Below are 15,689 nucleotides of genomic sequence, written 5' to 3'. Positions count from 1 at the left end.
TAGGACCACATCCATCCATCTGATGCGTCAATGGCTACAGCTACGCATCATGTCGCTTCCCACCATATCATGCTGAATGGTTTTTTGCCAGCAATGACAAATAGATAGCAGCCGTCCACAATTAAGCCACTCAACCAACGGCACACCCATGCACAGCGGAACAGCCTTGTCATGTACTGCCTCCAAGTCCCTGTTACCGAAGCATCGCCTTCGGTTTTTCCCCTTCTGGGCCTCCCAAGTCCCATCTCTACTTATTAAATGGAACCTCCGGGCATCACCCTCCTTCTACCGCCCCATCTCCAACACAATGTCTCCGCACCTCCTCCTCCTCCTACTCCTCCTCCTCCTCTCGGTCTCTTCCCTCGTCCCCGCCGCTCGTATTCCGGCCGTCATTGTCTTCGGGGACTCCACCGTCGATTCAGGGAACAACAACCAGATCGCCACCGTCCTCAAGAGCAACTTCCACCCCTACGGCAGGGACTTCATCGGCGGCCGGCCCACCGGCCGCTTCTGCAACGGCCGCCTCCCCACCGACTTAATCTCCGAGGCGCTTGGCCTTCCACCCTCCGTCCCCGCCTACCTCGACCCGGCCTACTCCATCCGCGACTTCGCCCACGGCGTCTGCTTCGCCTCCGCTGGCACCGGCCTCGACAATGCAACCTCCGACGTACTGGTAAATACTACATTTCCTCCTCCTTCTTCTATATCCTTGTTATTACACTACAATAGTCGAACCAGGAGCTTAAATGAAATAAAACAATGAGGAATAAAACAAATTAAAGTGGAATTGTATGAAGGTCGTGGGGCAATGTAGCATCAAAGTAGGCTTTCGAGGGAGTTGGGCAGTTGGTGTATGGGGAAATAAAGGAGAGGTGAGTAGGTGGCGTGTGCAATGATGGAGGAGGAGAGTGAGGACAAGGAGTTGACGAGGCTTTGGTTTGGCCAGCACTGGGGTAGGAATTCTCAATGGGGTCATTAACTCGATCGGTTACTTTGTTGGGTTCTGTGCTTAGAGATGGGTGGGTAGCGTTATTCTGTTCACAACTGTTCCAGTTTTGGGGTGGCAAGGAAAGCTGTGATCTGCTAGCCTACTGAGCACTGAGCGGAAAGCCGGAAATGTTATTTCCTGGGAGCGGTTCAGGTCCCCTGTGCGGTGGAAACTCTCGCCTTAAAACTGCCCAATTCGAGTGCAATAAAAAGGGGACTTTAGGGTTCGTGCAGGGCTATGATCACGCTTGGTGCACCTTTGGACGGTCTTTCGTGCGTGCATCGTGAGACCGACGAGACTCTCGGAATCCCACTCTATGGCCCTGTATAGCTTCTGTCAGAAAGCCTGAATTTGCACTGTCACTGTTCTTGCCGCAAGAATGAGTTGGCTTGGCGCTCATCACCTGAGCTTTAGCCTAGTGGTAGTTATAGCCTTCGTTTATGATAAGAATTAACGTCTGGGATTCGAGTCCACCAGTGATGTTATTTCTCAAGATTTCACCCTAAATATGGGCAGAAATTCCATCCTAGTGGAATCCTGGTTATAAGTCTTAGTTAGCTCGGCTGTATATTTATTTGTATATTGAGAGACTCCCCAGGTGAGACTCTCGTAGAGTCTCAAAAGATCAGGAAAAACGAGGAAAGCTTGGCACTCTCCCTGGAGTGTAGATAGTGTGTTATTAATTAATTGTCCAGACATTTTTTTTTAATGTGACCTAAATAGCATGATTGGGCGAAAAAATTTTAAGAGTAAAATATTCACTAGCATGCACTTCACCCGCGGATGGATCGGTTTATACCTTTTTGTATGTTGTAAAAAGCAATACCATAGGGAGTAGGTTACGTGCACGTTAAAGACCACATGATAAAAAAAGGTTGGAGTGTCGAGCATAAATTAATTAGTGCACCATAAATGAGACATGGATGTGATTAAGTTCGCCAACCTAGCATTTGTAGGTCTAGAGAACTTTTCGTATGCACATAACCAATATCTCAAATGACTTTGTTGAAACAATGTCGACCGTTTTTCATTCTCCTAAGATATATTTTTTCCACTAACATGTGCTTTATTAGAAGCCCTTTTTGTATATACATTTTACCATCTCAACATAACTATATTAGAAGTGAATTAACCAACATCTGATGGCTTAACTAGTTGACACCCATCGCTTCAATAGCGTGGTTTTAGAATCAAATTTAAGTGATGGTGAATTAACCACCACTCTCTCTCTCTCTCTCTCTCTCTCTCTCTCTCTCTCTCTCTCTCTCTCTCTCTCTATATATATATATATATATATATATATATATATATATATATATATAAACCTAATCGATGCAAAATATGGATGTTAGGTGAGAGACAGATATTCGGACTTAAACTTGTTGTATCTATTTTGTGAAATCCAAAAGCATATTCACTACCTGCCTGAAATGGGTCGCAATAAGTGTGGACTGACTTGGTTAGGTGTTTGTCCGAGCTTTGATTCTTTTGACTGTTTTACCTCTTGCTTCAGATATAGATGCATGGGACCATCATTGGCTTTGATTGCAATTACCAAAACATTCTGTAGCAATTTATTTTAGCAGAAAAATATCCTGTAGCGCTTAAATTGGAATCAGAGCTAGTGAGAAGGGAGACCAAAGAAGCTGGAAAGATTCTTAATTGCTATATATCATCACTTTAGAAGTCGGATGAAGCTACTGTCATGAACCTGAGCAAATGAAACAGCCACTAATATGTCACTTGGACTGCCACCCTTCATTGAGTTGATGAAAACATGAACTCCTATGCAAAAATAGACATTTTGATTGAATTTAGATCCATTTCCATCCTAAATTAAGCTTGAATAAAGCAATTATGCGTTCTTGAATAACTCACTAATCGCTTATGAGCAATTCAAGATTTTAATAATGATAAGATAGGATGATACATGAGCAGATTTTTTATCTTTTTCACCCTCCTCTAATGTGCGAGAAAAATACAGTCACATCTTTTTTTTTTTTTGATACAAGTGGACGATCACAACATTCTGATGTGAGTACAGTCTAAAAAATCAAAATATAAAATACCATAAAGTATCCATAGATACACATCTCTGTGGTACTATGAACAATCTCCAATATGATCAGCAACAAACGAAGCTACCCAATCCACAGTGCTATTCGCCTTCCAATAGATATATCGAAAAGTCATCATAAAAAAGTGACCTAGGCACTCCAAGATGTCATAGAGCAACGGATGAGCTCCAGCCTGCTTCATCTTATCTCAGATCCAGCCAATGATTATGGTAAAGTCACCCTTTACGAAGATGTTCTCCGCATGCAACTCCCGCCATGCATAGGTGATGCCCACCTAAGCTGCCTAGAGCTCTGCTCCTGGGACCGACGGCTCAAATAAGTGTGAGCCGGCTTCCAACTATCAGAAGTCTACCATCCAGGCTCCAGATGATGTAGTCCGCACCACCTCTATCATCCCTGATACTACCATCAAAGTTGACCTTGACAAACCTCGAGAGGGAGGCTCCTAAGCGATGAAAAGTATCTTCCAAGTACATGCACAATAGGAGAGCCCTAGAGACTCAAGGTGACAAGGACTATCTAGTAGTGTCGAATCGATAGTACTCAACAATGTAACAAGTTCTCTCTAGCACCCGATGTACAAGCATAACCTCGACATCAAAGACAAATGTTCTTAGATAGCCAGATCTGATAAGCAATATGTGCCATCCTACCACTGAAGGCCTGGCCCTCTATCATGCATCGGCGGATCATGTCCAAGAATGAAAAAAGTCAGGAGTCAGTCATAGCTCTCCAGGGCTGGTCTCCTGCTATTCTCCAGATCAAGCATGCCCATAGACAACGAAGCAGGACATACTCAGTTGTCTCATCATCCAATCTGTAGATTGGGCAGGTAGCCAGTAGCTCCATGCCTTTATCTCTAAGAAGTGTCTGAGTTGAAGTCGTCCCAGGCAACAGGCCTTCTAGAGAAAAAGTCTGATCATAGGATGGATAGCCACCCACTAGATCCAAGCAGTATTGATCTTCTGCTCAGGAACAGGCCTACACATCGCAACAAGATCTCTGATAAGGGCGTTGGAGCAGCATGATCGGCCCCATATCCTTGAATCATAGCTTTGACGTAGCTAGGGGGATGGGTATAACAAGGATCTTATCAGCAAGCTGGCCACCAAAAGATGACTAATGTCCTGGGCCCTCCAGTTCCTGCCGTCGACAGTAATCAACTCACGAACCCGCAAGCTATCATCTACTTACATGCTGATGTAGGTCGACCAACAAGATAGGAGGAGGCTTGCAATCCATACATCCGGCTCATATCAATAAAAATTCTATCACCAATCAGCCATCTAATCTGGATCATCACTGCAAAGGCGCGGATACAGATCTCCCTTTAAAGGAAGGAGCAACTGCGCTCAATGCGAATCTGGAGCCCTACCTCCAAACCCCAAATCGAGCCCTTATCACTCTGCTCCACAAGCAGTCAGGCTGAGTGAAGAATCTGTTAGCATATCTAAGATCATAGCCTCCTTCCTGAGCAACAAAAATTGGATTCTCAATCCTCCATCTCGCACCGGCTAGCAAACAACCTCCCAAAACAACAGGTGAAGCCTGCGACCGCCATGTCTAGAACCCCAAAGGAAGTTCTATAGTAGCTGCTCTAAATCTTTGAGGCAAGAGCATGGAGCAATATGTTCATCAGGAGATATACTAAAATGAACTCAGGACAGATCTCATGAGAGTGATCCTCCCCATCATAGAAAAGGTGTTGGCTTGCCTGTCCTCTAGTCGCTCTCGGACCGCTGCTTTATGGGCCAACAATCAGCCTTCCAAAGTCTCTGTCCTGTAATAGGACCCCAAGATAAGTCCAGTCCCGATTTGCTTAGGGATCCCTAATCTATCTGAATCGTCTGTTTCATCTGGATCTTCATCTTGAAACTAAAAATGATAATAAATTTTTGCAAATTCATGAGCTGGCTCAATGCCTGACAGTAGGCCTCAACCATAGATGCGAAGCACCCCGCATTTCAAATAGAAGCTCGACCAATGAGTAAACAATCATCTGCAAATAGAAAATCCGAGAGCGGCTACATCTCTGGGTAGGCCAGTAGGGCTCCAGCTCTGCCCCCTGAATTACCACTCAAAGAGCACGAGAAAAAGCATCAGCATATAAAATAACAAGTAGGAGGAGAGATGGAACCCTTGACTAAGATGCCCATCGAGTGGAATAACTCCATCGAGAACCATGGATCAAGATGGCATAACTCGGAGCCTCCACTCGATCTCTGATCCAGTCGATCCATCTATCATGGAATCCGACTCAAGAAATATGCGGCATAAAAACTGCTAGCTCATATGGTTGTACGTCCGCTCCATATCTAGCTTGATTGGCATCAAGCTCCAACAAATAGGGGCGCACTATAAGTCATGTATAAACTCCTGAGTAAGTAGGATGTTGTCAGTGATGCAGCAGCTACTGGAAAAGCATCCTGCTTTTGGCTAATTAATCACAGGATAATCGACTACAAATGTCTGATTAAGATTGTCGCACACACTTTATAGAGTGTATGCAAAGACTGATCAGTCTGAAGACCCTAGTGCCTATACATTAGTTTCTTCAAGATGAGGATGATTCGGATCCTCTTCTACTGCTCCGAGATGTCTCTGACAGCAAACATCATCTGCACTATCTCAGTCACCTCACTACTGACAATTGATCAGAACCTATGGAAGAAGGAGAAGAAAAGCCATCCGACCCCAAGGCTTTATCCTCACCAAGGAACCAGAGGGCTCTACTCACCTTAACAGCAGATACTGGATGAGTCAAGGTCATATTCTTTTCATCAAGATGCTACAAGTAGGGTGGGATCCCTGGAGGTGGTCATCCCCGCCCAAGGGGACAGTCCAATGGAACTAAAGAACTGAAGAATCTGATCTTCGATCTTCTCACTATCTTTCACTATTCTACCATCATTCTCTATCAGCTGTCTGATATGGTTGGCCGACCTTTAAATCATCGTAGCCTGATGGAAGAAATTGGATTGCATATTGGATTTGACTCTTAATGTGGCCTAATTATTTCTTAGTCAGCTTCTCTAACATTGCGGTCATCCTCCTTGATCCGCTGCACTTTGGATGTCTGTCTCCATAAAATCTCCTACTGTCTCAATAGATAGTGGTGCTCTGAGAGCTTGTGGTGAAGCTCCCTCAGATAAGGCTCCACAAAACCCCTATTGGTCACCTCTCCTATGAAGCACTGTAATATTTGCCTCTACCCTCTTGTTCCTCCTGAAGATATCTCCAACCTCAAGATGGTACCATCAGATGAGTCATGGCTCGTCAGCTCGAGCCTCTTGGTCATCTAGTACCTGGCATCATCACGAATCAGCATCTTCCAAACCTCCCTAATTAGATCCCACGATTTTGGATAAAATGTCCAGAACTTTTCGAACCTGAACAGAACTTTGGATAGTTGCTGGCCATCAGTAGTAATGAGAAGAGGACAGTGATCCGAAGTGATCCTCGAAAGGTGCTGCACTGGTGGACAGAAAACCTGGAGCCAAGTATGGTAGCAAATGCCCGATCAATCTGCTCTCAAATCCTAACTCCCCCAAGATGGTTGTTACACCAAGTGAACCGGGATCTGATATAATCGAGGTCGATCAAGCTCAAGTCGTCAATGAACTCTCTAAACTCTTTGGAGTCAATAGTATCACATACTATCTGTCTTCTATCTTTCATGGGGCCCCACAATATAGTTAAATTCCAGTGATGAAAGAAGGTAGGCCCTGCATTACCTATCTGGATATCTCAAACAAAGAACTTTCCATTCCCTATACTCAGTGCTCGCATAGATACTGAATAAAAGTCAAGGGCCATCAGTCTGCTTCGAGATGACTAAAATAATCTGCTACTCATAGCTGTGAAAAATATCCATCCTGATCGAGCCATGATGCCACATCACCATGATCTCTCTGGACAGACCTCTAGACTCCATCACATAAGTGCTCCATATCAGTAGAATCCATCTTCTGGCTCGGGCAAGGCTCGTCCCTGACCGCCAAGTCTCAAGCAGGACACAAATCTTTGGGCTGTGCTGCTGTATATCCTTCCGAATGTCATCCGGAATGAGAGCTTCTCCGCCCTCCGGATGTTCCAAACCAATAGCCTTATAGAGGAGATTGACAATGAAGGGGCTCCATGCCAATAGCCCCCTCCATCTCAACATTGACCTCTGGCCCAATTATCGAAGAGTCCATATCATCTAACCTCCTTCCTCCCCTGGAGGGCCTACCGCAACCGAACGATAGCCTGTTGTGATCCAAGCCCTAGCCATCCGATACAAGAGCATGGCCACCAACCATCTCAGCCACCACCTCTTGCTCAAAGTGCCCCACCACTGCTGGGCTGTCCTGGTCTGCTGGAGGCATGCTTGTCTAAAGTGTAGCTGATTTCTGATCCCCTGAGGCTTTGGTTGAGAAGAAGAAGACCCCATGGCCTCCTAGGGAGGCAACCACTTCCATCTGGTCTTTGGATAGGTTGGGCCCTTCTTCTTGGCCTTGTGTGGACTTGAAGGGCCCTTTCTACATTCATTGGGCCCTTTTTCTCAATCCTTGGACTTCTTAGGCACCTGGCCCACATCAAATTCACGGGGCCAAGATCGCTTGGGCTGGCCAAAGCCCGCCCCAATAGGATTCGCCGGGCCAAATTGAAGCCTAGATGGGCCCTTAGCACTCGGGCCCTCCCCTCCTATGCGGCTCGCTGCAACAGGCTGAATCTATTGGAGGGCGAAAAACCCCCCTTCAGCACTCAAGCCCGTCTTCGCGCCCAGCCCACACAAATATCCACGCCACCCCTCTTGCGATCCAGCCATTGGTTGGAGGGGTGATCACCGCTATGCAATCTTGGCAGGCTTGATCCAGCCATTGGAATTCACTATCGGGTTAACTCGATCCGAACCCCCGAGTTGACTCGTTTCTAGATCAGATCGGTCTGAGTTTCGCTCCTGGGGCCCAATTTAACTCAGCTCCTTCCCTATCTCGCCGCCTCTGACCTAGGTAGCCACTGCTGGACAGTGACTACCCATGGCCCCAATGACTCGTCTCCATCAGCTTGGACCACGTTGTCCCATCGAAGCCCGACACAAAGCTCCCTCTTCTCCACCCCACAAGCACCCAGCTGATGCATGACATCGATCGTATCAGAAACAAACACCATCGAGGTTCTGATACATGAACCTTTGCCATCGAGGGCCCTTCAGTCCGTCAATTAAAATCCCTGGCCTCAACAGCCGACCGAAGTCAAGTCAGACACAAGCCCAAGCAAAACTAAGCCACTTCATTCCACCATGCACGCATCCATAGTCATCGGCTCAGCAAAGGATGCTCTGGATCACCACCTTCCTCAGAGCTCTACCAACAGCAGCGGCATCCGCACCCATATTAGAGCCGATCGGATTGGTTCCTTCAAAGAAGAAATCTTGGCCTCTATGGTTCCACCGTCAGAGTCTGGCCAGCGATCATCTAAGGTTGTACGAGGATCACATCCTTTTCTCCGACCAACACAAATTGAAGTAAGAGATGGCTAAGCTCCAGATTGTAGCCCGTCATCTCTCCCTTCACACTCTCTCATCGTAGTTCCTTGATCGCAGCCTCCACTGCTACACTCGATGAGATTTTGACCACCACCGCTGGGGCCACCAGCCTCCCATTTCTGCCCACACCCCTTCCTTCGGAAGCTCCACCACCTTCAAGATCTGTCAGACAAATTTCTCTGCATCTTTCGATGATGATTCCGATGAGTCCCAAATCGGGTGCCTATTTTTCATTCTTCTCCGTGCCGAATCCGACCATCCTCCCTCTTACGAGCGGCACAACGGTCACCATTTAATCTGCTGTACGTAATTATTCTAGCCGTGGGACAATCAGTCACATCTTTCAAAAATTAAAAAAAAATTATCTAAATAATTCTCGAAAAAGAAGATGAGTTTTTTTTTTTCTATGCATCAGCACATGTAGAAGTAGGTACTGTCTGATAATTGTCACAAAATCATTACTGATCAGAAAACATTGCAGAAGACTGTCAGTACGTTGCCTTCTGAGGTGGCCATCTATTCGATAGGAAATGACCTTTCTTCGGTACCACCGTGCATTTCCCTTTTGCTTTCGGGGCACAGGGCTTTAAATGAGTTAGGTTGACTCAAACCTAATCTCTGAAACCAAGAATGGATCGGGCTTCACCTTCCTTCGCGCGAATCCACCGTTGGATCATGCACCACAAAGATCTCAGGCTCTCCCAACTCTATCATTCATTTCCCTGTGCAGATCTTAAAGCAGCTGGTGGATGATCCAACGGTGGATTCATATGAAGTAAGGTGAATCCTTCTTTCATCTGAAAAATACAACCCTCTCTTGCCAAAAACGATGCAGCCCATCCCCGAGGCACGGACTTGTTGAATCAAAGGTGGTTCAATTTAGATCAACTAATTCTTGCAAGTCAGGTTGGATCATTGTTTTATCGACTCACATGAGGCCTGTAGATCAACTAATTCTTGCAATTGTTTTATTGACTCACATGAAGCCGACACACCACACACACACACACACACACACACACACACACACACATATATATATATATATATATATATATATATATATATATATATATATATTATATATATATATATATATATATATATGTATGTATGTATGTATGTATGTATGTATGTATACATATACATGTATATATATATACATATATGTATGTATACATATACATGTATATATATATATACATATACATACGTATACATAAATATACGTAGATATACGTATACATACATATACGTATATATACGTATACATACATATACATACATATACGTATATATATGTACATATACATACATATACGTATATATATGTACATATACATACATATACGTATATATATGTACATATACATATATATATATATACATATATATATATATATATATATATATATATATATATATGTGTGTGTGTGTGTGTGTGTGTGTGCGTGTGTGTGTGTGTGCATATGTGTGTATGTATGTATGTATGTATATATGTATATGTGTATATATATATGTATATGTATGTATGTATGTGTATATATGTATGTATGTATGTATGTATGTATGTATGTATGTATGTGTGTGTGTGTGTGTGTATATATATGTATATATATATATGTATGTATGTATGTATGTATGTATGTGTGTGTGTGTAATGTATAGAGAGAGAGAGAGGACTAGGCTAAAATTAGATTGGATTTAGACTCAGCTTTGGTGAGATCAAAATTTTATAATAGAAATCATACATTATCAAATATGATATACTACCTTAAAACTGTTTACACACAAAAAATTATTTGATTTAAAGATTCCTAGTCTATGCATCAAATCGTCAAAAATTGGACAGCTTAAATAAATTGAATTAGATGTATTTTTTGATCACTTGATGCATAGATTATCAGTCTTCAAATTATATGATTTTTAATATAAAAAAAATTTTGAGATGGTAGATCGCATCCAATGATTTGGATTATCGATGTAGGATCTCCATTGTCCAATTTTGATTTGATCAAATCTAAATCTAAATCCGATCGATCTTATCCAAATCTAACCCCATATATATATATATATATATATATATATATATATATATATATTATATATATATATATATATATATATATATATATATATATATATATCACTTGATGCATAGATTATCGGTCTTCAAATTATATGATTTTTAGTATAAAAGAAGTTTTGAGATGGTAGATCGTATCCAATGATTCGGATCATCGATGTAGGATCTTTATTGTCCAATTTTGATTTGATCAAATCTAAATCTAAATTCGATCGATCTTATCCAAATATAATATATATATATATATATATATCACTTGATGCATAGATTATCAGTCTTCAAATTATATGATTTTTAGTATAAAAGAAGTTTTGAAATGGTAGATCGTATCCAATGATTCGGATCATCGATGTAGGATCTTCATTGTCCAATTTTGATTTGATCAAATCTAAATCTAAATTCGATCGATCTTATCCAAATATAATCCCATATATATATATATATGAGATAAATGTCAGAATCCTCATCGAGCCCTTCAATACATCAGTCAGCTCAAGATCCTAATTGGATCAGCTCCAGATATATAAGTTTCAGCCTAAGCTTGTCCCCAGCAAACTACATGCCAGCCCATTTTCGATCAAACAACCAGTGAATTACATGTAAAGTCAATGTTGATCCAGTAGCAACAAATTCTGCAGGTAGATCTTGAAGAACTAATTAAAAGGGATCAAAAGGTACGCTGACCCAATAAACACCAATATTCTGCATGTAGATCTTGAAGAAAATAATTAAAAGGGATGGATGACATTTAATTAGGAGGTGGTGGAAGTTAGTCACTCAGCTAGCATTCACTGAGCATTAGTCATGTAAAACATGTGACAACCATTTCAATATTTATCCAACATATCACCATAATCAACTAACTTAATGTCACCATCTTTTGCTGGAATGGTTCCAGAATGTGATACCTCTATGGAAAGAGGTGGAGTACTTCAAAGACTACCAGAAGAAACTGAGAAGGTACGTGGGAAGGGCAAAGGCCAAGTATATTGTGAACGAGGCGGTGTACATCATTAGCATAGGGACCAATGACTTCCTCGAGAACTACTACTCGCTTGTGACTGGGCGGTTCGGGCAATTCTCCATTGGAGAGTTTGAGGACTTCCTCATGGATCGCGCTGCGGAGTTCCTCACCAGAATCTACAACCTGGGAGCTCGTAAGATATCGTTCGCTGGTCTGAGTGCTATTGGGTGCGTGCCATTGGAAAGGAGCACAAATATCCAGCAAGGTGGTGCTTGTGTGGAGAAATACAACAAGGTGGCCAGGGATTTCAATGCAAAGCTGCAGGCCTTGATAGGGAGGCTGGATGCTTCGCTGCCGGGGTTTAAGCTGAGATATTTGGCTACATATGATACCTTGCTTGAAATCATCCAGAACCCATCCCCGTATGGTAAGTTTGGTCTATGGATTCCAAGTTTTTATCCACTTTTTTCACTAAGACAAGGCTTAATTTCTAAGCTATAACTGCAAGAGGTGCATGGTTAGGTCAAGGTCAAGCATGAACTGGAACAGAAAAAAAAAAAAAAGGGTCAATCATGATGACTGGTTGGGCCCAATCCAATTCAAGTTTGATGGATTATGGTAGGCCTTTTCTTTTCTGATCTGTTAGAGAGACAATGATGGGGAGGCCCATTTGGGTGGGATTCGTGTGGCACCCATATGGACCTGTTAGACTATGTCTCGAGTTGGCCATTGTTGTTTGGTGCATTTGATATGTGAACACAAATTAGACAAGGGTATGGGACCGGCGTAAGTAATGGACAAGAGAATTTGAACCCATGTAAAGGGCATTTGATATAAGATAATTATCGTAAGATCAAAAATAGTGATATAGGTGGAGATGATAAGATCATCGTATTTAGTTGTGAGTTCAAATTAATTATCCTTATTTTTCAAATAACTGCTAACTCATCGGTGAATATTTATCCTTAAAATTGGAAATCTAAGATCACTTTAAGACAATGAACTTATCACTCCAGGACAATGAACTTGGATTGAAATTCAAGGAACAACTCAGTCCAATGAAAAAAATTAGTATATCAATATATTATTGATATATTATATCAATATAATATATTATTATATATAATATTGATATTATATATTATATTTATAATATATTTATTATAATATATTATTAATCATAGTTTTTTTTATTCAGGAGTATTTTTTTGTCAGCCAAAAGATGTGACCAAGTTTGATTTTTTTTTTGTGGGGGGGAGGGGGGAGGAGGGGGACTAGGTTTGATTATTTACATTGAAAAACCGAGAGGAGACTTAATTTGAGCTGAGATTTTACTCGAATTATCTAAGTGTGGACTATGTTACTGTGTCATGACGCCAGGAATTGAGAATGTGGAAGACGGATGCTGTGGAAGTGGGAAGTTCGAAATGGGATATCTATGCAATGATTTGGATCCGCAAACTTGCCAAGATGCAGAGAAGTACGTGTTTTGGGATGCCTTCCACCCAACCGAGAAGGTAAACCGGGTGATGGCTAATCTTACACTACGAACTTCTTTGTCGGAGTTTGTATAACGGCCATCTCTGTAGAATCATACATATGGACCATGCTAATTAATCTCTGTTTCACCACTCTTCCATGGATTTGGGATCTATTTTTCCAAGCGTTCACCGTTGATGCTTATTCTTTCCATTATTATCTGCGTCCAAAACTTCAAAGTATCTGCAATAGATTGTTTTGATCTCTCAGAATTTTTAAGTTCCCAAAGAAATAACAAATAAAATGATGCAAGGGGTTCTCCCAGGAGAGTGTAAGGAAGAAACAAAACAAGAGGAAGAGATTAAAAGAGAGAGAAAAGAGGGGGAGTGAAGAAGAGAAGAGCTTATACCAAATGAAACCAAGAAATGCCTTCAGGCTAAAATTCACTAAAGTCTTATGAAAGAAACACCTAATGCTTCTATTAAAAATATATATATATTGATGGGTCCAAACTGCATCCGAATGCCCAATACTTTTGAGGGGTCAGAAGATCTGCCACTTGATTGGCTTCTGGCATAATATGGTGACAAGAAAAAAAATCGAAAGAGCAGCACCTAAAGTTCTAATTTTTCGAAGTACAGGAATTCATTGCCATTGATCCAAAGCCACCATAGTCTGAGAGTCTCCCTCTAACACAATTCTATCATTCTGAAAATTTCTTATTGCTGTTGGAACTGACTCCATTGAGATAGGAATTACTGCAGCTACGAAAGCTAGGCCGATTTCATCTCTGATGATGAAGCCTGCAACCTGCTGCATCTGGGTTATGAGATTATTATCTTAGGCTAGCTACTTCATATAGCTTTGTCTTTTAATTCCTTTAGTGGGCTTGCAGAAGCAGGCCTCGGTCATTAACTAATCCATCATCTCCTCGGCACAAAAGAAAAAGCAAGCTGGTGATGGAACAAATTAAACAGAGCCTAAGACGAGAAATAATGCCGCACAACAACATCGGCCTAGCTACAGAATGGGTATTTAGGCCCGCATGGTAGGAGTACATTTGGGCCAAGTAGCTGGCCTTTTTTTCTTTTTCTTCTTTACTTTTCTTTTCTTGATGTTAAAAATAATAACAATAACAATGACAATGACAAGGATGACGAGGATGAGTTGGTTTATTCCGTCAACAGAGATTTCAGGCACTTCTCTCCTGAGGATTTGTGCTTGGACTAGGTCTACATTTCGATCTTACATATAACTTAATTAGAAAAAAAAAAAAAAAAGAAAAAACAATATCTTCTAATAGATGGCAACGTGTAGATATAAGTTGGGTAAACCATTATTCACACTTGCTTCGCAATTAGAAGCCACATAGTCACATACCCATATTTGCTTCATACTCGTCTTAATACAGATCAAGTAGAGTTAGACAAGATGGATTGCAGCATATCAAGTCAGATAAAGCCGCAAATTTTTTTTACACATAAATTAAATAAATATAAAATATAAAAATAAATCTCTATATTGCATATGATATTAAACAAAATAAAAATAAAAAATATGGAATATAACCAACTAAAGAGAGGGGATGATGGATGACCCAACGAGCAACTCAAGTGAAGGGTGGGCAGGGAGGGGAATTTAGCAAAGGTCTATGATAATATGGAAATAGGTCATGTTCGGGATAGATATTATCATTATCTTTAATTGATTTTGGACTTATTGTGGATTTTAGAGTCAAAATCTGTCTTTCTTGCTAACTCTAAATAAGCCAAGTAAAACTTGCTCCATTCAGACCAGATCAAAAAAAGTAACCTCTAGAATGGCTTTACATTATCATCCCTATGGCTGGATTTTCATAATTGAGTTATTAGAATTATTTAAATATACTTGCTTTTTAGTTTTTTCTATCAAATAGTGATATTTAATGATATTCTACTAGAAACATAAGCAATAGCATCATCAAACATGCTTGCATGGAATGATGCTAGGCTAAGACGAATTGTCACCATTAGTCCGAGAAAATTTTGCCTAAAGGTTTGGTGGTCAATGATTTATGACAAATAGACTTTCTCCATTCGCCTGCATATATATGGCTATATAATAAAATGACTATAAGTAATATATTTATAAAAAAAATAACATCCTTGGTCGTTTCAGACGTTGATGAAGGAGCTAGCAAATACAAGAAAAATGATAAGAAAAATGATTATTCATGAGCATCTCAATATTATTTTAGGTTATTGCCAGCAGAAAGAAAATAAGTAAATAAAATTAGTGTGATGTCATTGCATATCAACTAAAAAAAAAGAAAAAGAAAAAAAAAAAAGAAGAAGAAGAACAAAAAGAAGAAACTGGATCCGTAATAGCACACATTGATATAATGACATAGCCATTCAAAATTCCAGTTGCATGTATTTGTCTCTCATCACCTGTCAATGGCACATGCTATGTTCCATATATCAAGAAATCAACCCCAAATTTCAGATCGTAGTGACTTAACCAGACAAAACTGACTAAAACCATGAAAATTCCTTAATAGATGACAGCTTATTGTCAAGCCAATT

At 41.1% G+C, this 15,689-nt stretch overlaps 1 protein-coding gene across 1 annotated transcript; it reads left to right on the top strand.

Annotated features, from left to right (window-relative positions):
- Window positions 1–153: 153 nt before the first annotated feature.
- LOC105061015 (GDSL esterase/lipase At4g26790) lies at window positions 154–13,331 on the top strand. The gene is made up of 3 exons (XM_010944925.4): window positions 154–673; window positions 11,581–12,073; window positions 13,027–13,331. Exons 1-3 carry the CDS (start codon window positions 308–310, stop codon window positions 13,218–13,220), a joined length of 1,053 nt encoding a protein of 350 aa, XP_010943227.3. The 5' UTR covers window positions 154–307; the 3' UTR covers window positions 13,221–13,331.
- The last annotated feature ends 2,358 nt before the right edge of the window (window positions 13,332–15,689 follow it).

Source organism: Elaeis guineensis, chromosome 1 (genome assembly GCF_000442705.2).
Source record: "Elaeis guineensis isolate ETL-2024a chromosome 1, EG11, whole genome shotgun sequence".
NCBI classification, from domain to species: domain Eukaryota; kingdom Viridiplantae; phylum Streptophyta; class Magnoliopsida; order Arecales; family Arecaceae; genus Elaeis; species Elaeis guineensis.
This window is presented reverse-complemented; position numbering and strand designations above follow the sequence as displayed.